This window comes from Plectropomus leopardus, chromosome 17 (assembly GCF_008729295.1).
Source record: "Plectropomus leopardus isolate mb chromosome 17, YSFRI_Pleo_2.0, whole genome shotgun sequence".
NCBI lineage: Eukaryota > Metazoa > Chordata > Actinopteri > Perciformes > Serranidae > Plectropomus > Plectropomus leopardus.
In genome coordinates this window covers 30,715,266-30,740,099 of record NC_056479.1, presented here as the reverse complement: position 1 = coordinate 30,740,099, position 24,834 = coordinate 30,715,266, and the positions used below count along the sequence as shown (strand labels likewise).

Sequence of the window (24,834 nt, the reverse complement as noted above, 5' to 3'; positions counted from 1 at the left end):
GGTGGGAAAAAAATGAGAGGGGACGAGGAAGATTAGCGGTGAAGGAGGAAAAAGAGGGAGAGAAAGAGCACAATCAAAAAGCAGAGCAGGCGCAGCATCAAGAATACAGCAGCGTTAAAGAGGTTAAAGAATTCAGAAATGAAGAACATTAGTACAGGAGAAACTCTCTGAGCGTGTGTGTGTGTGTGCGTGTGTGTGCGTGTGTACCTGGTGGACGGGGTGGAGGTGATGGAGCGCCGTCCCAGAGTCACCTGGTTGATGTTGTAGTAGCCGGGGCTGTCCAGGTCAGCCAGGGAGAAGTTTGGGCCGGTCGCTGTAGCCACCGGGGCTGAGGGACGGACGGACGGACGGACGGACACACACACACACACACACACACACAAAGAGAAATATCAGGAAATGTGCTGCTTCACGCTCTAAAGCATTGACTTTTCTGTCATCTTCTGCACGCACCAGCCGGATTTTCATAACCGTCAAATTGTCCAAATTGAAATTGTGAATATAAAACACGTCTAACGGAAACACGTCAGTTTAGAAATACGGCACAGTAAAAGTACATATTTTATTCAAGAAATGTAGGCGTTAAAGTAAAAGTTGACAGAAGTGCAAAAACTCTGTTACATTAACTGTACATTACACCACCGTCTGCAGGTGTTTAAAAAGTCTTAAATTATGTAACTATTAGCCCTTAAAAGTCATTAAATAACCTTTGATTTAAATAAGTCAGGTCTTTATTGCCACAAACATCTTATTTGATTTCATGTATCCAGCTTTTTTATTTAGTTTTGTCAAAATGCATCAAGCTCCTCTGTGTGAAAGTTTTCTGATGTTGCAAAGCTTAAAAGCTCTCACTAGACGGGTTTGCATCAACCCTCAAACTGCGCAAATTGAAAATGCAAATATAAATACACCTGACAGAAACAATAAAAAAAAAAAACGTTGATTTATCGCAAATAAGTTTTTACACTTGCATAAGGCGGTACTTCAGCTGGTTCAACACAGCCATATTTGGTAAAAATGCAATGGAAAGTTTTTAACCCACAATTCCTCTGTGAAATCGTGGACTACGTCTCCCAGAAATCCCTCATACGTGGCCGCTCCCACGTATAAGGGACTCGCCTTTCCATCACGGCTCCATAACACGCCTACGTGGCCTCGGATTGGAAATAATGACGGCTAGTTTGGTGGCTGCAATAGAAATAAAGCTGCTGATGTTTTGAACATCCGTCGCCATGGTTACTGGGATGTTATCACCAGAGGAGAAGTCACATGACATCACTCACACAACAGTTTTGGGCCATGTCTTGTTAAGTTGCTCGTTACATTCTCCACCAGGGTTAAAAAAATCAGAGCTAAAAGAAAAAGAAAGGGAATATAACCTCGTTCATCAGCGTGACTCAATGACGCTTTTAACATTAATTTATCCCTTAAAAAACAGATTCTCCCAACAGAAAAGTTTGCGTCTTGCTGTTTGGGTGATGCTGCAGAGGGACATTTCACCATAAAGACGTTATGAGACAGTGATGTAATGAAGGAGTGACAGCGAGAGCGTGTGTCGACAGCCGTGACTCACTCTGCGACACGCGGACGAGCTCGGCGACGTTCCACACCCCCGAAGTCACAAAGCAGTCCTGGAAACTCAAGTGGCCTGAAAGAGAGACAGGAAGTGTGTGAGGGAGAGCGGCGGTCTGCAGGGTGGATGCATCCGCCAAAGAAAATGACACGTGCGCACACACACACACACACACAGGGAGCTGAAATACACATGTATGAAAAACCTCGACAAGCTGCCGGTGTGCGAACGTGTTTTTTTTTATATCTAAACCTTAAAAACCAAAGAATTATGGTTTATTAATAATAATCTGGATTATAGCAACTTTCACACATAAAACGCAGGTCAAAGCAGTTTACATACGAAAATAATAAAAATTAAAACCTAACAAAAGATAGAACTATACGTTTATAAATATAAAAATAAATTAAAAATGAAAAATTTTCCACAATAAAATAAAATCATTATACATGATACAAAAAGAAGGTGGAAATCATGAAAAGTGAGAGAACAGAAATGACTGTAACTTGTGAGTTAATTTCCCGTCTTTGATCAGAGCGGCCAAACGTTCAGTCACGATGTAAACCAGTAAACAGGTGATGTTTACTCTTGTTTAGGAAGTAAAACTCAAAGTGAGCTCAGATGAAATACTGATAACAGTCTCTCACTGCAGACAGGAAAACCGTGAGCCGACGTCCGCTCGCAGGTTTGAACTCAGTATTTCAGCACATTTTCAGAGAAAGATTATGTCAGGGCTGGGCGATAAAACCACAACGACATCAACCGCGATATAACTTTTCCTCCACTGAAATATGAGCTGTAGTCCAAAGAATGTCCATGAAACGCATTCCAGCCATGTCTCTCATTGTCCATCTGTGTCTCCAAATGTCCGCTCCGCTCTCATTGTCCTCATTCTCTTCTTGGACACCAAAATGTCTCAATCTGGTCCTGATTCTGTCATTTATTAGCGTGCTCGCTGTTCACAGTAACCGCTGAACACCGGTGTAAGGGGCCGCCATCTCCCCCTCCCTCCTCCTGCTCCGTGTGTGTGACGGGGACATGATGAGAGGACACGATGAGAGGACACGATGAGAGGACACGATGAGAGGACACGATGAGAGGACACGATGAGTGGACATGATGAGAGGACACGCTGGACGCGGTCTGCGTTCAGGTGTGGTGAGTTTGGGTTCTGCTGAAAGAATAAACTGATGTCTGGTGTTTGGTGTAAATGTGCAGAGATCACAGCAGAGCCGTCACTTAGGGACGGTTCTGTAGCTGCTGCTTCCTGACAGTTTGGGGAACGTTCCTCTCTGTAGATCCACGAGAACTCAAACACAATATTATTTTCAGCATTATTTTTGGACAATTCAAGTTGACATAAGAAGATTAGAGGAAAAAAAAACAAAATATAAAAATGAAATTGATTTTGCTCTTGAAAATAACTTTCTTTTCACTAAAATGCTATTTTTAACGAAAATGCACAAATTAAATTACTCTGTGCTCAGCACATCTCAGCCTTTCACACCCTCAGGTAATGAAAAACTAACAAAAAGCAGTTATCGGTTATTGGTATCTTATCGTCCACGAGGTCATTATCGAGCATCACTGGTTCTGATATCTTCATATCTCACTGAGGAGTCAAAGGAACCTTTAAGCTCGACAGAAATCGTGATTTGATGTATATCGTGATATATATCGATATCGACTGATATGAAAACAATTATGGTGATAAGACTTTTTTCCATATTGCCCAGCCCTAGATTATGACATTATAAGTATTTTATTATTTGTAGAGCTTGGTTTCAGTGGTTTCAGTGTGGGATTATTCCCGGCCTGTGTGATCCAAACGAGGGACGTCAGTTTTGGTTAATTTTGCTGCCGATAGCCCGATCAATTCCCGTCAATGAGAGCTACGAGGAACAAAATAACAAAACATATCAATTTTTACTGTCTGTTATAGACACTGTGGTGGTATGGGGAGTCTTAAGGTCATTGTTTTGACGTTAGAAATACATAAATTCCAACTCGTAAAATCGATATTTCTGAAGGCAGCATTATAAAACATGACGCTGGGAGTTTGGGTACAGATCTGCGGAGCGCTGTAGGGTTTTGGGGCATGTTTGAGCTCCTGCACGACTTTGTGTGCGCGCTGTTCTGAAGTTTTTCAGCCTCCCAAGTGATCTTAGTTCACACGTGCTCTATAACGTCCATAATACCCGGCTCTGTGTGCTGTGTACAGAGAACATCCTGAACTTTAAATCCACTCCTTCATCTCATCCCTCCCTCCATCTGTCCATCACTGCTCTCCTCACCCGCCTCACCTCTCATTTTCTCGTCACCCCCCCCTCAGCTCCCATCACTTTCCTCCGTCTCTCTCTCTCTGCATCGCTCCGTCCCTGTCGAGGGTTAACCACAGCGGGGACGGCGCATGAGGTCAGCGCTCAGCTCGGCAGCGGCCATGTGGTTCCCATCTTCCAATAACGTCAGTGTGATTTATGAGCGGCCCGCCACAATCCCGGCACAGCCCCCGCGCTCCAGCACCATCAGCTCTGCTTACCATAATAAACTGAGAGCCGACTCTGCCGGGGCGCTGCACACACACACGCACGCACGCACACACGCACACACACACACACACACACACACACACAGAGGCCTGTATGCAGCGCAGTGTGTGTGTGTGTGTGTGTGTGTGTGTGTTAGAGGCAGCAGAGGTGTGCCTGCATGCACACACAGGCGTGTTTAAAGTTTTTATGCATGCATGTGTGCAAACACAACATGCAGTAGTGGAAGAAGTATTCAGATCCTTTAACTAAGTAAAAGTACTCATAAAGTACTCTGAAAATACTCTGTTACAAATAAAAGTCCTGCATTGAAAATGTTACATGAATGAAAGTAAGTGAGTATTATCAGGAAAATGTAGTTGAGGTATTAAAAGTTTAAAAAAATCTTGGGAAAAAAACCCACACCCAAAAAATTCAATTATTAAAAAAAAAATCAATTAAAACACTCGAAAAACTCAACATTACATAAAAATGGAACACCCAAAATTCTGAAAATGAATGTGAAGAAACACCCAAAAAATAAAACTTATAAATAGAAAAAACTTCCCCCAAACTCAACATTATTTAAAAAAAACACGACCTAACATTAAAAATTATAAAAAAGAAAAAAAACCCCTCAAAAATACTTTTAAAAAAGGAAGGGAAAACAAACCCCCCAAAACTCAAATCATTTAAAAACACAAAAAGTGGAAAAAAAACAACACCAAACTTACAAGTATTCAGAAACGGGGGAAAAATAATATAAAGAAATCAAAATTTAAAAAAGAGAAAAAAAACACACACATCAACCTCAAAATTATATTTTAAAAAATAGAAACATACTGTGTCTATCACAATAGTTGGCGATTAATTGAGTAATCGTTGCAGCTGTACTTATGTACTTATGTACTTATGTACTTATATACAAAACTTTACATTTGATAAACTCTTATGTTTCAATGCAAACGTCTTCATTTGTAAAGTAACCAAAGCTGTCAGGAAAATGTAGTAAAAGTATAAAGTAGCATGAAAAAAAATACTCAATTAAAGTACAAGTACCTCAAATTCATACTTAGGTACAGTACTTGAGTAAATGTACTTAGTTACATTCCAGCACTGAGGACGGGCTCGTAAACTCACCGTTTGGTGGGGGCTTGACGTCTGTGTCTCCTTGCTGGTTTGAGTTCTCTGATTGTCCTGATTGTTCTGAAAGACATAAAATAAGAGAGACGGAGACGTTGAGTCAGGTGGACAGATGTCTGGACGCGTCCCAAGCGGAGAGTTTCAGGTTAGCATCAGAGGGAAACTTTTGAGGAACTTGACGGGAAACGGCGCCTTCTTTCATTCCCTCCACTGAGGAGAGACAGACGCGGGCGCGAGATTAAAGACGCATATTTCTGCTCGGGCTGAACGTCGGTTAAAAGTCATAAAAAGGCAAATCAAAATGTTCAAATCTTCACTTCTGGAGTCTGTCACTGTGGGACGATCACTCGAAGGAGCGTCAGAGTTCAGTTTAGAAAACCACTTCAGACGCACACTCACTCATTTATTTGAAAAATGATATGAAATAATATTTCACCTGTAAAATGACCATCTGAGTATTAACAACTCGCTCTGTTACCTCGAATCTGTGGATTTGTTTTTCTCACATGCTTCCAAAAACGAACGAAGAATCCAAAAAAAGCAAACATTCTTCATGAACTGAAGCGAACGGCAGCCGCGTTTAAAGGAGTACTTCAAAAAATTCAAATTACTTTCAACCAGTTTTCTATCCAAAAATGAAACTCTAACAGATGAACTCTGCTAAACTTTCCTCCAACTAACCAGCCAACCGAAAACCGAAACTGAGCTCAATCAGTCAAACTAATCAGCGCTGATCAAAGACTGTTACTGAGCCGCATATTTCTCACCTCAAATGTTTTCAGACGCGTTTTATCTCCATGTTTAACTGTAATATGAGATCATTCGTCACCAGCTGGCCGTCATTGTTCAAGCAGACGAGTTCGCACTGCGTCACCCGTCAGCTACAGTGTTTATTGGTCCGGAGCGGTGCAGTGCATTCTGGTAGTTGTAGGCTTTCTACCTCTTAAACCTTTCTGAGAAAATTGGTTTTATCTCTTTTGAAAACATGGAAAAAAGTCAACTTGGCAATAAAAATCCTGCAAACTGCAAAAAAATAAAATAAAAAAGTAAAAGGTGACTAGAAATGAACTTGAAATTTTGCTGCTTGTAGACGTGGACAAAGACAGGAGGGACATCAAACGTCCTCGTCGAGCTAAAACCACAGCTCGACTAAACTGCGCACGCAAACATGCTGCACATATGTTCTGAGTAAAAAAGTCTGTTTTCCACTGCTGACTCCAACATTGTTCCTGTACATTTATGTGCATTTTTTGGATTGCCTCTTACCTCCACAAACCTCTTTTCTCTTTTTATTCATCTTTTTTCGGGACTCTCTCTCTCTCTCTCACACACACACACACACACTGTCTTAAAGGTCTGCAGAAACAGCGTATTATACGGTGATGTTTTTGTGAGATTTTTGACAGCTTACGAGACAATGATGCTTTTTGTTGTTGTTTTTTTATGATTTTTTCAGCATCGTGCTTTACCGAGTCTTTACACCATCTGTCTTCCTCAGGGACTTTTGAAAATACTCTCTGTCTTAGTGAAGACCTCTTCAGTTGTCTTTTAAGGTCCCCACAAACCTCAGTGTGTCCACTGCTGACTCGACGCTCTATAATATGACGGTTATTTGACATTTTTGAAAACAAACTATATAAACGATCACATTTTAGGATGTTTTTCTGTCTCATGCTGTACTCCGTCTTTATACCATGTCCTTTTTCTTTTTTTTTAGGTCCAATATGAAACTTCATCAAATTTGAAGCAGAAAATGTCTCTTTAAAAGCACCACCGAACGTCAAACTCCTCCTAAAATATCATGACGTTTATGTGAGATTAAACCATGATGCTTTTTTTATACTTTCTGACAACAAACTGTCACATCTTTAGGATTTTTCCAGCGTCACGCGACACTGCGTCTTTACAGCGTGTCCTTTTGTCTCCAGGGACTCTGACAGACTCTCTGTGTGTCAGTGAAGGTCTCTGTATTTAAATGTCTCCGGCGTGTCCTCTGCTGACTGACTCGTAAACGCTCCTCCGGTGTGTTGTCGGCTTTGTTTGGGCCGCGTCTCCTGCGTGTGTTTACCTCGACATCTATAGGGGCCGGCGGGCAGAGAGCCACCTGTTTTGTTTGGCCCCGCCGGCTGCCGCCGTCACGTGTGAAGCAGCCCGGAGGACTTTAACGCTCGGATCGTATATAGCGCTCAGGCCAATTAGCCCGCGGCGCCGGAGCTTTAAGGCCGTCCTGGGCCAAGTCTCCCGAGCCAGAGCGTGGCCCCTCGCAGCCAGTACGAGGCCCCCCGACTCTCGAGCCCAAATCGGCGTCCTAATCTTGGGTGGCATTAGTGGACGGCCTGCCAGCAAACTGCTGCACTATTCACCCCGTCTGTCCTCGCTGCCAAGAGCGAGACAACAAAAAGAGACAAACAAAATCAGCTCATCACTCTGAGACGCACGCACGGATAGAGTTTCACTTCTCTCCTCCTCCTCTCTCTGTCCATCTCCTCTTCTCTGTCTCCCTCAACTCCTCTCGTTCTGCTCCTCTGTCTCTGCGTCGCTCTGTGGAATCCTGGCAGCCATCTTAGCGCTTGGCAGCCATCTTAGCTTTGGCGGTACCCATGCATTCCTGCTAGCTGACGGCACACCCACACACACACACACACACACACACACACACACACACACACACACGCTTAGAGAGTACACACACACTCACTCACACACAGACTCAACGGTCTTAAAGATAAAAAGACCTACAGAGGACATGCGATGCAAGCGGAGGGAGGAGAAAACCACGAGGACGTTTGTCTGCGAAGTGTCGCCCGTCATCGTGTTGCACACTTCAAAATAAACGAGATGTCATCGCTGACACGCTCATAAAGTCCGAGCACAGACGAAAACATGAAAACATCATTCGAGGCGAATAAGTTGATGGTGTAAGAAGAACAAACGCCGCCCGAGGCCGCCGCTCGCCACGACGCACGGCGCTCTCACTCCGAGCATAAACCTTTAAAAACATAAAAAACGTCTCCCTCACACTGTGTGACAGCTTCCAAGCCAAAATTCAGCGCCTGGTTGCCATGACAACAAGGATGGCACACCACAGTCCCTGATGATGAGTGGTTGGTGAAGCCCGTGTGTGTGTGTGTGTGCGTGCGTGCGTGCGTGCGTGCGTGTGCGTGTGTGTGTGTGTGTGTGTGTGTGTGCGTGTGTGTGTGCGTGTGTGTGTGTGTGTGTGTGTGTGTGTGTGTGTGTGTGTGTGTGTGCGTGCGTGTGTGTGTGCGTGTGTGTGTGTGTGTGTGTGTGTGTGTTTGGCCTGGCAGTTAGTAGGAATGAAGATAATAATATTTCCTCCTGGCAGCGGCTCAACGTGTTGTTTTGTTTAAGTATTTCTTGGCACCGAGCGGACGGCGAGCTGCTGAACGAGCTCGACTTTCCTGCGCATCAGCCTCTCTGCTCTCTGAGCGAAGGTGTTAAATACGCTTCACGTACTTTATCACGTTTTCGGACTCGACTCTCAGAGTTTGTCAGATAACAGATGAAAAAGTGTTTACATAAAACCAAAGAAGGAAAACAACACGTCTCATCACAGCTGGTCACATGGCGCCGCTCTGCCAGTGACCTTCAGCTGTTTACGTGATGCCGTTACCGTGATGTCAACAAACGCACGTGTTGGGACGTCTTTGTGTTTACTGTCAGGCGAGATAAATGCAAACTACAGATTGCTGCAGGAGAGTCAGCTGTTTTTAGGGCTCATCGTCGTCCAAACCCGCCTGCCCTTTAACGCACTCGCTCCTTATATCGCACAGTTAGCGGGAGCGTTATTACCTGACGCCATCCTTCAGCGTCTCGTGTACACGTGACTGGTTCTGTCGGGCCGTGTTATCAAGCGACGCCACCTGTGCAGTTGCACATGGACACGCCTGGCGCCGTCCAGCAATCCGCCAGCGTATAATAATAACGCCACCCGCTCTTGATGCCGTCCACGCCGTATTCCGGTTGGACGTGGAAGTTGGTGTTTGACGTCACGCTTGCACGCTGAAAGCTCCGGCATTAGAAGCAGCGTTGTCTTCTGGGTAGGAAACATGCCTTAATAGCCCTGACCACGCCTCCAGGAAGTGCTCTGACACAACTTTTACACGGTGGCCAAAAGTGGAATTACACCGTGCGGGTCGGTCACGTGACGCCCGCTGACCCAGAGAGACTTTCCCGTCTGACTTACATCAGAAAAGAGACGTCTGTAACTCAGCGGATCTTTTTTGACACTTTTTGCTCTCTAGATTTAAACCATCCAGCTCGATAACATTTGGGAAATCTAAAAGAGCCGCAAGATTACATTTTTTATGCCACCATTCAAGCTGGCGAAGCGTTAAACTGGAAGTCAGTCGTCAGTTAGCCGCTCGGGCAAACTCGGCCGCCGTTACTTTTTCGTGCTTCATGGGCCTGAAGATTCAGGAATTTAATACCCAGAAAAAAGCCTTTTTTTTGCTTCATGCGTCAACGAGCAGCTCTCACAGGCACGAACGGACTCTGCCGCCAACGCTGCATCCAGACTCTCTTAATACATCCATGGCCCTGACACACCAGGCCGACGCTCGGCCGCCACTGAGTGTCTGTGAACCTTCTCGTCACGTTATGTCCCTTGTTAACCCTTAACAGCTTTTTTTTTTTGCCGATTCAGCACATTGAAACTGTGAACTGACTCCTTCTCAGCTCCGGATCAGATACGCAAGGCTCATATTTTTGCCGAACGCCTGATCACTTCACATCAATTCAGCCAAATTTAACACAGAGCAGACAGGAAGTCAGACAGCCACACAACATGAAAGCATCGGGTTATTTTTCAGAATAAAACACTCCGTGTTTACGTCTGATCGTATTTCACTTAACTACATCAACAAAACGTCACAATGAGCGCATCAACCTGGCGTCAACAACAGCTCGGAGGTTATCAGAGGTCACTACAGACAACACAACGAAGAGAAGCTAATTATGGACAAACACTAAATTATTTATGGCACCACACATCCTTTTTATAGGGACAGTATAGAACGGAAATGGCGTGGAACAAGTTGGGAGTTTTGGGAGTAAATGGAGTTATGATTTCTTCTTCTGTACCGATAAAATGCGCGTGATACTGTAATTACCACGGGAACTCCTCGGTCTCTCCGCTCCAGCTGATCCGGCGGCGCGGCGCCAGAGTTGACGGATGAGGGAGCAAAACGCAACGCACATGCAAGCGGTGGAAATCCAGGGTCACACCGAAGCTCCGTGGCACACGGTGTCTCTCACCCGACGCCGACCAAAGCTCCGATTTTTCTCTGTCAGCAGGAGGCTTTCGACAGCTCGCTTTGGACGACAGTTGTAGCTCCGTGCTGACGCCGTCCTGCCATCATCTGTACATCTGTCTGCTGGCACGAAGCCGACGCAAACGTAAAAATGTGCTCCGCAGAGACAGAAATATGTGTGTCCATATCTAATGTCCACGTGTCCCCACAACACACGCTGACTGCTGCACAGTCTGTCGCCACAATACTGTAACATTTATTAACACCTTGGTTCAAACGGCTGCACGTGAACGCACCAGACAGAGATACACATGCCTCCGAACACACTCTGACACACACACACACACACACACACACGTTTAAACACTCATGAATCACCCTTATCTCCTGCACACAGTCGCCCCAAGGCCCCCCACACACGCCTGAGATAATACACACACACAGGCCATCAAATACACACACACACACACACACACACAGAGATACTGCTGATACACTCCTACTGTGTGAACACTGAGGTTAGCACTGGATATACATTTATCACACCGCAGATACAGACAGAGGCCAATAACTCACACCCAGGCTAATGTACACACACTCCAAATCACACTTACTTAATCACTCCATTCATCACACACACACACACACACACACACACACACACACACACACACACACACACACATGTGCAAATCATTAAAAGGCACTTGAATGTAAAATTGCATACACATGCTCGGTACGCAGGCGGACATTGCCAGCACTAATGGACTAATTTACGGCGCGCATATTCATCTACGAGTGCACGGCGCTCACACGGACGCTCTGTTGTTTTGTTTTGTTTTTTCTCATTTACCGAACAGCTCAGAGTGTTTGTTTGTGCATCACAAGCACACATGAGCAAACAGGCCCTCTGTAATCTGCTGCGCACTAAGTGAAGGGGATAAAACCAACAGCGGCCCGACGCCGCAGATAAAATACAACCTCTGAGGTTCAACATTAATGACGGCTGGACGGAAATATGTCGGTTCATGTTAAGTTTTAATATCCAGAAAATGGAAATATCTCACAGATTCTCATTAAGAAAAAGGAGCAAAAAATGTCCTCAAAGCAATAACTCATCACATCCTTCATTAATGTGTTGTTGAGTTGCCCAGGTCTCAAAGGGTTAATATTTCCCTCTCTCTTCTATCCTTCTGAGCAGATAAATGCAAACACACACACACACACACACACACACACACACACACACACACACCAGATTTTTTACAGTGTATCAAACTGAGTATTGAGGATGGTGGTACTCCAACAGTACCCGTCCTGATTACTGGAGTCAGACTTGAGTCACTCTGATGCTTTTTAACTGACAGAATAAAAACAGACAGATCCTGATGTGGACTCCAACAATAACTCCTAACTTCACTTGGAGTATTTGAGTAAATGTACTCAGTTACATCGCAGCACAGTGCAGCCTGTGACCCCGCGGCCTCTCTGACTCCGCCCTCTGTGTCATTTAAGGATAGCTCCCCAGACACGCCTCAGCTCGCCGTCAAATGATGGGGGCCTCTTCCTGCGACTGCTCGGGCGCTCTGCGGACAAATCCCCCGCTGTTCTCCCCCTCTTCACCTCCCTCTCTCCCTCTTTCCTCTCTCTCTCTCTCTCTCTCTCCTCTCTCCCTCTCTCCTCTCTCCCTCTCTCCTCTCTCTCTCTCCCCTCTCTCCTCTCTCTCTCTCCTCTCCCTCCCTCTCTCCTCTCTCTCCTCTCCTCTCCCTCTCTCTCTCCTCTCTCCTCTCTCCTCTCTCCTCTCCCTCTCTCCTCTCCCTCTCTCCTCTCTCCCTCCTCTCCTCTCCTCTCTCTCTCTCCTCTCCTCTCTCCTCTCCCTCTCTCCTCTCTCCTCTCTCCCTCTCCTCTCCCTCTCTCCTCTCCCTCTCTCTCTCCTCTCTCTCTCTCCTCCCTCCCTCTCCTCTCCTCTCCTCTCTCCTCTCTCTCTCTCTCCTCTCCCTCTCTCCTCTCCCTCTCTCCTCTCCCTCTCCCTCTCTCCTCTCCCTCTCCCTCTCTCCTCTCTCTCTCTCCCTCTCCCTCTCTCTCTCCTCTCTCCTCTCTCTCCTCTCCCTCTCTCCTCTCTCTCTCTCTCTCTCTCTCTCCTCTCTCCCTCTCTCCTCTCCTCTCTCCTCTCTCTCTCTCCTCTCCTCTCTCCCTCTCTCCCTCTCTCTGTATGAGTTTCAGGTCTGAACCCTGTCATTTCTGGTGGTGTGTGTGGGTACCGGCAGCAGCTCCGTCTCAGGCTGTGGGGCTGCGGGGGTTAACGTGGGAGCGCAGCTGTGGCGTCCACACATGTGGAGATGTGACGGCGCGCGCAGAGCATATACAGAAATATAAAGTTCCCGTGTGCTCGGCAGATGTAAAGCATACGGCGCGCGGGCAAACTGCGCTGACTGACTTCTATATATACAAGAGTGTGTTTTGAGTTTAAGTGTGTGTGTCTGCGCAGTCTCACCCCACCCCACCCCACCCGCCTCTGGATAAAGAAACCAAACAGCCTCCCCAATTGGGTTTCGCTTAAGAGGTTTATCGGTATGTTGCTAAACATTCTGACCTTTTTTTTAAATCTTTAATGCGCTTAAAATGTTCCAAACCCTCCTAATCCCCACGGCTATCCCACACAGATGTTCACTCGGCTCTTTTATTGGACTTTATTTCAACCTCTTTTTTTCCTCCTCCTCCACCTCCTTCATCCTCTCCACATCCCTCTCTCTCTCCTCCCCTCCCCTTCGTTTTCATTCGTAGATTTCCGGTTTTGCAAAACCTCTCATCGCCCTCTGATCACCCCCTCCACCCCTGCGCTTCAATCTTCTACAAGCTCATCCTGGCCCTGGTTTTTAAGCCCGTGGTTCTTATTGGACGCCGCGGCGCTTCATGGTTGAGCATATCTGCCCCGTGAATGACCTCGGCTCACTGCAGGTTCACGAAAATTAAAATCACGACAGGACTTCTCTCCAAAAGTTGCCGCTGAATATTTCATGGGAATTTGTTTCATTAGATAACGTACAGTTGAGTGTAACAAGATAATAACGGGGGATTTGATCAAATCATCATTGTGGTTACGCAGCATCCTGAACAGCCGCCGCAGAGCTGACTCATCCAACCTGACTTCACCCTTCGTTCACTGAAGGTCTCACACCGAATCTCGCTCTGTTTTCTTTCTTTTTGTTCACGCCGTAGATGAAGCTGAAGTCTGAAGGTCATCCACTGGGTGTCGGCTCTGGTTTTCAGGGGGGGCGGGGACTCAATAAGGTCAAAAATAAAATGTGTATAACCTGCAGTGTTGGGCGGTAATGAGTTACTAATAACACAGACTAATAAAATTATTGTAGTCCTGAGCAGCCAAACCATCTCCACAGCGCTGTCAGTGCTTGAGAAAGCTCTGGAATCACCATATTATACAAGGTACAAGGATTTTTGAAGTTTAGAAAAACAAAAATGAAACTAAAACTTGTCCTTGATCCTGCTATATCTTTGAGTTGAAGGATGAGTTGATTAAATCAACAGCTGCTGTGAAAAATCCATCTGGCTGCTTGTTGCTCCTGATGGCATCACACAATTCCTGCAGTGCATTTTCTGAATTTGCATCAGAGTCTTGTGTCCTGTCGGCTCTGAACAAGGTCCGCCCATCCAGTGCAACAGCTTGATTTGGGAGTTAGGGGTTAAGCATGTCTCTGTGGAGGTGTGCGTGAGCAGTCTCTGATCTCCAGGTGCTGAGTGAGCTTCACTGTGCATTCACACCAAAAACGAAAAAAATTCTGCGTTGTGTTACTCGCTCGTATACGGTCGCTTGTTTATTTTTGGAGCATTTTGAAACTTGAAAAAAAACTTGCCCTCCCAGATGTTGATAAGTGCTTCTCTATCGTAGAAAAGTGGTGCTTCAGCAGAAGGGGCCATGGACTCACAAAAAAATATAAAATTATAGTAAAACAGTAGCAAGGATTTAAGGAGCTACTGGCTCGTGCATCTACATGTACTGCCGTTGTCATAGCAACCAAACATCATAGTCATTCTGCTATCAGGGAAAAAACACTACACCAATCACAATCATCCCGGACAGCACTTAAAAAAGAGTTTCAATGTATCTGCTACTCAATAATGTGCAAAAGTAACATATCCGGTTTGCAGAAATGCCGAATGTGCTGCTTGTTAAACTTTGAACACGTTGTCATCATTACGAAAACAAAAATGAGTGAATCAACATTTTTATCAACTCCTCTCTCATTCTGATTTTGGCAGCTGGACAGTCAGAGAGATTTTAGTGAGTAAATCAACCTAAAAGGATTTTATGAAGATCCAAAGTGGAAATTACACTCTTCCTCCACTGATCAAAAAAAATAATAAAATAAAAAATAGACCCTGACTTTGACTAATGTCGGCACATGTTCAGGTTTCTAATGAATTAGCGGCTGCGTCTGTCTGAGAGTCCCAGTGTTCTGTGACTGGACCGACGGCCCATTAACTGTCAATGGACTGGCTCATTTTCTCTCAAAGATCGCAGGAATAACACTCGAGGTTTTCTGTTTTGGGATGGATTTTCCGTTCCGCTATTTTTGGCGCTTTCCCGGGAAGTTTATTTGGCTTCCATATCCACACCCTACCTATTAAACCAGCGGCTTCGAAATCTGGCAACTCCTCCGGTGTCAACAAAACTGCAGTTAGGCTCTCAGATTCCCACTGAAAGTCGGCGTCCACATAATCAATCTTTATTCCCACATTGAGTGTAAAAGTGACAATAGTGCATCTCCATGTAGTTCACTGAGTGTCTGGTATGTAACTGCATGTGACAGCACAGCATGGGGCGATGTGATTAATTGTGAAATGTGTTTCTGCAGAAGTGCTGAAGTGTGAATGTGTGGGTGTGTGACTATAAATACATCGCTCGGCGGCGGATGTGTGATTGTGTCTTCTATATGTTTTATGATGGTGTATATACGTGCAAAAATTTTTCTGGAGAGCACATGTTGAGGCGCAGTCGGAGATAAGCGTGTAAACATCTGTGACTGACAGGCTGAGCGGCGGCGTGTGGGAGGGGGATTCTTTTATTAAAACACGCAGGAGCACGCGTGTGCATCGGCGTGTCGGGCCCACTCGTGGGAGTGTTTGCACGTGCACGAGTGTATGTGGGAAAGTTCAATAAATTGAGAGGGATAATTCTGCGTTAGATGCACATCTGTGTTTTTTTTGTGTGTGTATGTGTGTGTGTTTTTCTGTGTGTGTGTGTTTTTCTGTGTGTGTGTGTGTGTGTGTGCGTGGCCGCCTGGCCCGAGCCCTGTGCCAGCAAGGAGCAGGTGTGGGGAGGCAGCCCTGCGTTGCCCGTTGCCCATCTGCGTGGCCGTCTGTGTGCCGCCTGCGCCCTCTCTGTGCCAACGCCACACAGAGCCGGGGAGCCAGGGGGTGAGAGGGGGGTGAGAAGGGGTGAGAGGGGCCTAAAGGGAATCAACCATGGGAGAGAGAGGAGGGCAGGGGGTAGAAGGATGGAGGATGGAGGATGGAGGAGGGGGGGGGGGCGGCTGGCTGGCTGCCCATGTGCCCCCCCCCCCTCCCTCTGCCCTGTTTCTTTTATCTTTTATCTGCGTCTATGCTGATGAGCTGTGATGTTCGGGGAGGGAGGACGAGGGGACGTCTCCTCTGTCCCCTGCATGTTCTCAGGGTACTAACCCGCTTGTGCTGCGACGACATAAAGCTTCACTTTAACCCTTTCTGGAGTTAGCTCCTTTATATGACGTTATTGCTTTTTCTTAGGGTTAATGACACAATTTTTATTCTTCATCTTTGCAGCTCTTGTCTGCATTTTTGCTATTTTTTTTACTTTCTTTTTAAATGTGCTATTAATATGCTTTACAAATAAAACTGCCTTCCCTTCAGGTCTTTTCTGCCTTCACATGTGCTTCTTCCTTTAATGTTTTTAATGTTTTTGTACACATTGCTATGTTATTATTTGTGTTTTAATATTCTTTAATTTGTAATGTCAGTGGGCAGTGGGAGTGGGGGGGGGGGGGGGGGGGGGGGGGGTATGGGTGTCACTGACATTTCTTTTATTCTGTCAACCTTTTAATGTGGGGTTTTTCGGGAGGGGACTTTTGTGTTGTTTTTTTGTAGATATTTTTCTTTGTTTTTTTAGTTGCATTTTGTATTTTTTTTCTCTATCTTTATTTCTTTTAAATAAAAATCAAATAAAGTAATTACTTAATAATTACTGCAGTATTTTATATATATATATATATATATATATACACACACACACATCCACCCCCCATATATATATATATATATATATATATATATATATATGTTTATATAGTAGTAATTTAATGTTATGAATTCCATTTATTACTTTGATTTTATTTGAGAACTTTTTTTAGGTCTGTTTCCTGTTTTCATTCTCTTACTTTTCTTTCTTCAATTTTATGTTAATTTTTTTTTTTTTTTACTTTTTTGTAACTTTTATTATGGGTTAGGGATACATAACAGGCACTGATGGAGCACTTTTGTTGCAGAGCTCAAAGGGTTAACCCCCCTCTGTTCACATTAATCCTTTGAGACCTGAGCAAATTGGCTTGATGTCTTTCAAAACCTGAGGTAAAGGGCAATGAGCAACTTTAGAGGAAATCACCCGAAAATTTGCAAAAAATAATTAGAAAAACAGAAAAAGAAGAAAAAAAGAAAAATACATCGCAAAAGTGCAAGAAAAATAATCATACTCCTGCATTTTTTGAGATTTTTCCATAACTTCTTTTGAAAATAATTTAAAATAAAACACTATACAAAAAAAATTATCTGAAAATTGGAAAAAAAAAAAAAAAAAAAAAAAAAGAGGAAACAAACAAACAAACAAACAAACAAATAAATAAATAAAGTAAACAGGGAAAAAAGAAAACAAAATAAAAAATGAATGCTTAAAACAAAAATAATCCTGTAAAAATGAATTTTACCAAAAAATTATACATATATTTTGGGACATTTTTTCCACACTTCTTCTAAAGATACTTCTAAAGATCTATTAATTTGTTACAACAGCTCTTGCCATGTTGCTCATTGCCTCTTTTTCCCCAAAGTTTTCAAAAGAAAGCAAACCGATTCGCTCAGATTTTGAAGGTTTAAATATTTGTGAAGGTGTCACTCCGGGTTTGAAGGGGTTAAACTGCACACACACACACACACACACACACACACACACACACACACACACATATGGGGAGGTGTTGTTGCTCCATTTGGCCAGCAGATGTCACTTGCTGGCAGTTGGGGCTCGAAGCAGCAACACATGCTAAAGAAATCTGCCTCTCACAGGGGAACAGAGAGGAGCGGGAGAGGTTTCAGCAAGAGGAGGAGGGAGGAGAGGGAGGAGAGGAGGAGGGCAGAAAGAGAGGAGAGGAGAGAAAAGGAGAGGAGAGAGGAGAGGAGAGGAGGAGAGGAGGAGGAGAGAGAGAGGAGGAGAGAGGAGGAGGGAGGAGAGGAGAGGACGAGGGAGGAGAGGAGAGGAGGAGGGAGGAGAGTGAGGAGAAGAGAGGAGGAGAGAGGAGGAGAGAGGAGGAGGGAGGAGGGAGGAGGGAGGAGGAGGAGGAGGGAGGAGGGGTGAAAGCTCTTTGGCACATCTCGCCTCGCTCCAAAATTCCAACAACGTATAAAATATCTGAGGCTCAGAAGAATCAACTCCAAATTTCAACAAGAAATCTTCGTTTTGGAGTCAAAAACGTGACTTTTTCCTGCAGATTCTGCGCTCCTGATCTCGCCTGCTTGATAAAGTCAGAAAAGCACAAACAGACTTCAGATCCCGGCGGCCTGTTTGAGAGCGCCGAGGATTTGTGTGTATTAAGTTTCATGCAAACAGAGTATTTTAATGCACAGCGCCGACATTAACAGCTCACACTGAAAGATGTGAGCCACCCTGCACTACTCCCACGTTCCCATGTTGTGATATCCATGAGTGTGTGTGTGTGTGTGTGTGTGTGTGTGCGTGCGTGCGTGTGTGTGTGTGTGTGTGTGTGTGTGTGTGTGTGTGTGTGGCGGGTCTGGGCACAAGTGGGAATGGAGATCATGTGATGCCAGTCTTTGCCAGGGAACGGGGGGGAGAGAGACGGAGAAGGAGGGGGGAGGGATACAGGGGGAAGAGAGGCAGACAGAGAAGTGGAGACAAGAAAAAGACAAAAAAGAAGTGAATGAGAGAGAGGAAGAAAGGGAGAGAGAGGGGGAGGGAAAGAGTGATAGACTGAGAAAGAGGGGGAGAGAGGAAGGGGGGTCTGAGGGGGGACTGTGAGAGCTGTGGGAACGTTTTGCCTCGCCAAGAAAGACGTGAGCAGAGAGAATAAAAGAAGGAGTGAGAGAGAAAGAGAGACTTGTTGGCAGAGGAGGAGAGGAGGAGAGGAGGAGAGGAGGGGGAGTGAGGGCGGCGTACAGCGGGCACCAGCGAGGGAGGAGCAGCACGAGCACACTCAGCACTACGGGGGGAGACGAGGGACAGCAAACACACACGCATGTCGCTCTCTAACGAGCCAAATATTCTCAACTTCTCCCACAGTTTCCCGCGTTAATAAACGCAGCGCCGGGAAGGTGGAGGAGCGCTACGATCCCTGACAGGGAGGTCATGGCGACCTGCCACTCAAACGGTCACTGTGTGTGTGTGTGTGTGTGTGTGTGTGTGTGTGTGTGTGTGTGTGTGTGTGTGTGTGTGTGTGAGCACAGAGCGTGACCTCGTGAACTTTTGGCTGAGTGTTTTATCACCGTTCCCCACTGTGTCAGTTCCCCTCGGGACAAATTTGCAGCACAGACTCACAGTGGACGAGTTCCTCCCACTTTAGGAGCAAAAGAGCAGTTTCAATGTTAAAAAACACACAATATAATGCAGGGGTGCTCAAGTTACGGCCCCCGAGCCAAATCTGGCCCCCCCACCATTTTCAATTTCTCAGTAAAACTTAAATGATTCACTGTGTGAACAGCTTTTGAAGGTTTAGTATCCAAAAGGTGTCAGAGCGAATAAAACAGCAAAATAGAGCTTGTTGATAAAAAAAAAAGCCAGTGGAGATCCCCCACACCCCCGACAGAGGACACAAATAAGACACTAATGTCCTAAAATCATTGAAATGTCCTAAAATACTACAAACATTCTAAAGTCTTAATTATATACTAGATTTCTAAAATCCTAAAAAAAGGTCTTAAAATCCTAGAAATATCCTAAAATCCTCATAATGTCCTGCACTCTTGGAAGCATGTATGGTGCTGCTGGCCCCTGGCCCCTGGCCCCTGGGCCCCGGGCCCCCTGGCCCCCGGGCCCCCTGGCCCCCTGTCAGTTTTTAAAGTGGCTCCTAAAGCAAAGCAAGTCAAATATATCCCTGATATAATGTTTCTAATCAGGGAAAAGTTGTGAAGAAAACACTTAGTTTAATGTGTCAATCTGATTTCACTGAAAGTCATAAACTCGTTTTAATAAATGAAGACACTACGGGACAGAAAAAGCGCTCGGTACATGCGGCCAAAGATTTCATGTTTGTACGCGTTTGCATTTTGACTGCAGCACGCTGGACTTCATCATTTCAGTCAATATTCACGGTATAAACGGACGCCGTCGTGAGCGAGCATTATGTCACTCTTCTCACATTTTAATATAATGTCAACAAAATATTACTGAGATGACACGACAACACTGTTTGCATCACGCTCTGTTTCCAGCAGCAGCCGGCGGCCGGCGAGCTGCAGCCGCGGCCAGAGAACACTGACGATTTATTTTGGGTTTGTGAACTATGCAAATAAATGCTCCCAAATCTATCTGGGGCTTGGAGGACGTGTTTTACGAGGGCCGTAAAACTCCACACAAACACATAAAGCAGGCCTGTAAAAATAATGTGTGCTCTGCATAAATGCTCATTTGGACTAATGAATTAGGGGAGCGATGAACGGCTGCGTTAAACTCCACATCCTCCCCGGCCGATGCCAGCGCAGGAACCACGCCTGACGGCCGCCATTTGTGACAAATCAGGCTGCGTGTCAGAGGAGAGGCGTGTGCGTGTGTGCGCGTGTGTGTGTGTGTGTGTGTGTGGGCCTCAGCAACCACTTTATGTGAACCACATTGTTATTATCGTTATTATTATTATTATTAACCACAAAATTAAATTGTAATCCCGGGTAATCCCAACAGACGTCACTGGGGATGTAACGATTCACTCAACTCACGTTTTGATGTGGTTCACGATGAGAGTACAGAAAAATCATGAAAAAAAAAAATATATATTGTATTAATTATAGGGCAGCAACTAACGATTATTTTGACATGTGATTGATCGTTTGATTATTTTTTTAATTAATCGGATTAATAAAAAAAAAGAAAGAATAAAATAAGCATTTTTTCTCCCATCACTTTGCTCAAAAATCATTTTTTATCATTGAAACAGAGCAGGAAGTGCATAAACATCCCTGAGCTGCCACAATAATATTGAATAATAAATAACTACAAAATCAAATACAAACCAATTCAAACTAAATGTTGACAGCTTTTACAACATACCATTACGTTTCCTTACTTCAACAAAAAACGCTGTGCGTTCAGTTTGACTTCAGCCTCGCCGAGCAGCAGCGTGTTTCATGCGTGTGGCGTCGCTGCTGCGTCACGACAGACATGAGTGCTGTATTTCCACATTTAAAGCACACTTCCTCTCATTTATGAAGTCATGCAAATGTTTCAAAATAAAATGCCACAGAGACACTGCCAGAGGGCTTTTGTTTTGAAAGGAAAGCAGGGAAGTTGGAGTAAAACAGCCGTCTTTGTATTTCCTCATCTCTGTGACAGAGACTTTAAACTGCAGTAAAAAGCAATAGAGTCAATAATAGATTATCGATATTATCAATTTGTAACCACTTCGCAATGCATCGTTACATCCACAACGCTTACTACCACTGAACTTTATTAAAACGTGAAATTACCTTCACATCAGGCGTTCCTCAGCGGGCTGAGCACTCTGAGCACGCCATCAAAATGATATCCTGATTAAATCAGATTTATTTATCAGATCACTTCAGCTCACGTCCACGTGAACAGTTCTGATGGATCAGAACGATTTCAACTGGATTATAACAATATTGTCCATGAAACCCATAAAACACACACACACACACACACACACACACACACACACACACACACACACACACACACACACACACACACACACACACAGGAGCACACACACAGGAGCACACACAGTGGCTGAACTGGTGCTCCAGTAAACTTGGAGCTGATCACGTCGTCCTGAGCTGCAGGGAGCTTTCCCAGGAGGACCAGGAGGACCAGGAGGACGTCCACAGGGGACAGCAGAGCCAGATCTGCATACCTCCAACATGAACTGAAGATTCATTCATTGAGCGGACAGAGCGAGGAGGACGAGGAGACACACACACACACACACAGTAGCAGATGAGGCCTGAGAAAAAACAATCAGCCAAATGAGGGCACAGATAGAAAGACGACCTTTGACCACCAGCTGTCTGCGAGTCACCGCCCAGCCGCATTTGTCAGTCTGTGTCCCCAGATGAACCGGGCCCCAAGGGTCAGCGCCGGCTCCCAGCGCAGCCGCGTGTTTGTGTTTGTTTCCGTGTGTGCACGCACACTTCGGTGGAGTCTTCCAGTGTGTGTGTGTGTGTGTGTGTGTGCGTGTGTGTGTGTCCGTGAGCTGGCTGCTATCTGTGTCAAAGCTGGCTTTATCTCTCGGGCAGATAAGGTGAGTAAACAAATGCCCCGGCGCCGACATGCTCGCTGACAAATGCTCCTGCGTCCACCAGATGTCCCCCAGTGTCAGGCGCAGGGCACTGGGACAAACAGTCAGGTGAGACCCAGGCTGCAGGACCAGGACCAGGACCAGGACCAGGACCAGGACCAGGACAAGGACCAGGACAAGGACCAGGCTGCACAAAGTCTGACAACACAGCTCAAACAACTTGAATTATTCTGAGTTAAAGTGACCACCAGGAGAGCGCCGGGGCGGGGAGGTCGTATTCAGATCTTTTATGAAAGTAAAAGTACTAATACCACTCTGTAAGAATACTCTGTTACAAGTAAAAGTCCTGCACCGAAAATGTTACTTAAGTAAAATTACATATGATTAGGAAAATGTACTTCAAGTACTAAAAGTAAAAGTACTCAATTCTTAAAAATCAAACACACGCCCCAAAAAAAGAAAAAATATTTGAAAAATTGAAAAAAACTAAACAAATCCAAACTCAAATTATATTGAAAATAATTAGAAAAGAAAAACACTAAAATGCTCGAAAATATATATATAAAAAAAAAACAGCACACCAAAAAAAATTTTAAAAAGTAGAAAAAGCATCCCAAAACTCAAAATTATATTTAAAAAAAAGGGCAAAAAAAACTAAAAAGAAAAAAAAGTAAAGTAAAAAAAAGTAGAGCCCCTGACTCAAAATTATTAAAAAGAGAAGAAACACAATGACTTGTAGTTGGCAATTCATTTTATGTCAATCAACTGATTGATTAATTAACTATTAATCAAACTGTTAGGTCATTTAATTCATATCAGAACATCATGTTCTGTAAACTCCTCTCGTGTTTTTATTTTTCAAATCTTCATTTGTAAAGTAACTTGAGGTGTGGTGAAGTGAAAAGTACAATATTCCCCTCTGAAGTCTTGTGGAGTAAAAGTGTAAAGCAGCAGTACAATGATAAAGTACAAGTACCTCAAATTCATGCTTGGGTAAAGTACTTGAGTAAATGTACTTAGTTACATTGCTGCTGCCTCTCCTCATATATACAGTCTTCATGCGCTGACACATTCAGACTTTGTACGTGAATCAAAATGTCCACACATGTCGGACACTCGGGATTAGCCCAGTTCGGACAGCTTACGGCTCCGCTCGGCGCTCCCTCAGCCAAGCTGATAATTGGAGATTTATTCCACCATCTATCAATCCATCTATTAACTTATTAACCCAGATAAAAGCTTTAAAACCCTCCATCCTCCCCCTCGTCAGAACCGACGCGGCGAAAAGAGATTAAAGCCGTGCCAATCCACTTAGCCAGTTCAGAAACATATTCATCAATAAGCATCAGTGACCTCAGCCTCGTTATCGGCGTCTGCGCGGTCGAGTGATGCACTTTAAAACCCGACCCAGCTTTCAAAACCTGCACTCAGAGTGAACAGCAGACGGTGAAGACCCTCAAGTGTTTGAAAAGATTTAAAAATGCATCGATGCAATGAGAGAAACAGAAAGAGGTCAAATATCCATCAACAAAATCCTCCTCTGCTGAAAGAGCCAACAGTTAACCGACGCAGTTAACCAAAAATCACAGCTCAACGCTTTCTACGATGCAGAGGAACTTTTGTTGGACAAATTATTGTCCCAGAAATAATTATGATAAACAATGTTACTGTCATTTTGACTTTATGTCACTGATACAAGTACTCTTGGGTAAATGGAACATTTTTATTCTTAAAAATAAATGAATGAATAAATTCTAAATAATTGATAACGAAATAGTAATAATAATTAATAATAACAGTAGCAATAACTTAAAAAACAAAATAGAAATTTTAATGCTTAGACATATTCACATACTGGGAAACTGAAATATGAAACTGTAGAATTGTATATTTCTACAATATATAAGTAAGAGCTCGGCGGTAACAGAAAGTTAAAAAGTTTGAACTTAGAGTTCTGGTGCGGACTGCCTCAGATTTTCAGGCCGACTGAATTTGAGAAGTTGAATCATTACAGAATTACGTCACCTTGTTATGTTTTATAGGATAAACTTCATAACACAACGTGCACAGTGCCGGACATTTCAGCTGAATTTAATGTTCAAATCAGCTGCGTTTTTTTTTTTTGGTAACGTTCAACCGTATTTGCTATATCGTGTTAATTTTGGAGTGCTGTCTGAGGGTTTTTTCCTTTAAAGTACTGACGGACTGGAAGTTTAAAGCTCTGTTTAACTGTCACAAAAACACATTTTTAGGAACGTCCCGAGCTACGAGCCCCTTCAAACGAATTAGAAGTTTCTTTATAAAGCATCTGGCGTCACAGAAAGTGTTACCCAAATGTTTACCGAGCTGAAGGAGAGTAACTATATGCATATCATGTCGGTGTAAGGTTATCAAACACTGAACAACACTGAACATGAAGAAAAAAATGTAAAAATGATCCCATTAAATTAACTGTTCATTTCCAAAACATACGGAGGCCAAATGACCATTACTGTGATCATGTGGATGAACTCCTGTCAGTGTGTGTGCAGAGAGATGAGATGTGAGAGCGGCAGGCGCGGCGGGCGCGGCGGGCG

The 24,834-nt window shown here is 44.4% G+C and overlaps 1 protein-coding gene across 1 annotated transcript in view; it reads right to left on the bottom strand.

The window, feature by feature from the left end:
- Window positions 1-24,834, bottom strand: part of nfixb (nuclear factor I/Xb) — a 111,455-nt gene that overhangs the window by 6,775 nt on the left and 79,846 nt on the right. The window contains exons 3-5 of the mRNA XM_042505415.1: window positions 5,239-5,304; window positions 1,574-1,648; window positions 208-328 (exon numbers count right to left, since the gene is read on the bottom strand). Of these exons, the coding sequence (XP_042361349.1) occupies window positions 208-328; window positions 1,574-1,648; window positions 5,239-5,304 (262 nt within the window). The remainder of the gene's footprint in view (window positions 1-207; window positions 329-1,573; window positions 1,649-5,238; window positions 5,305-24,834) is intronic.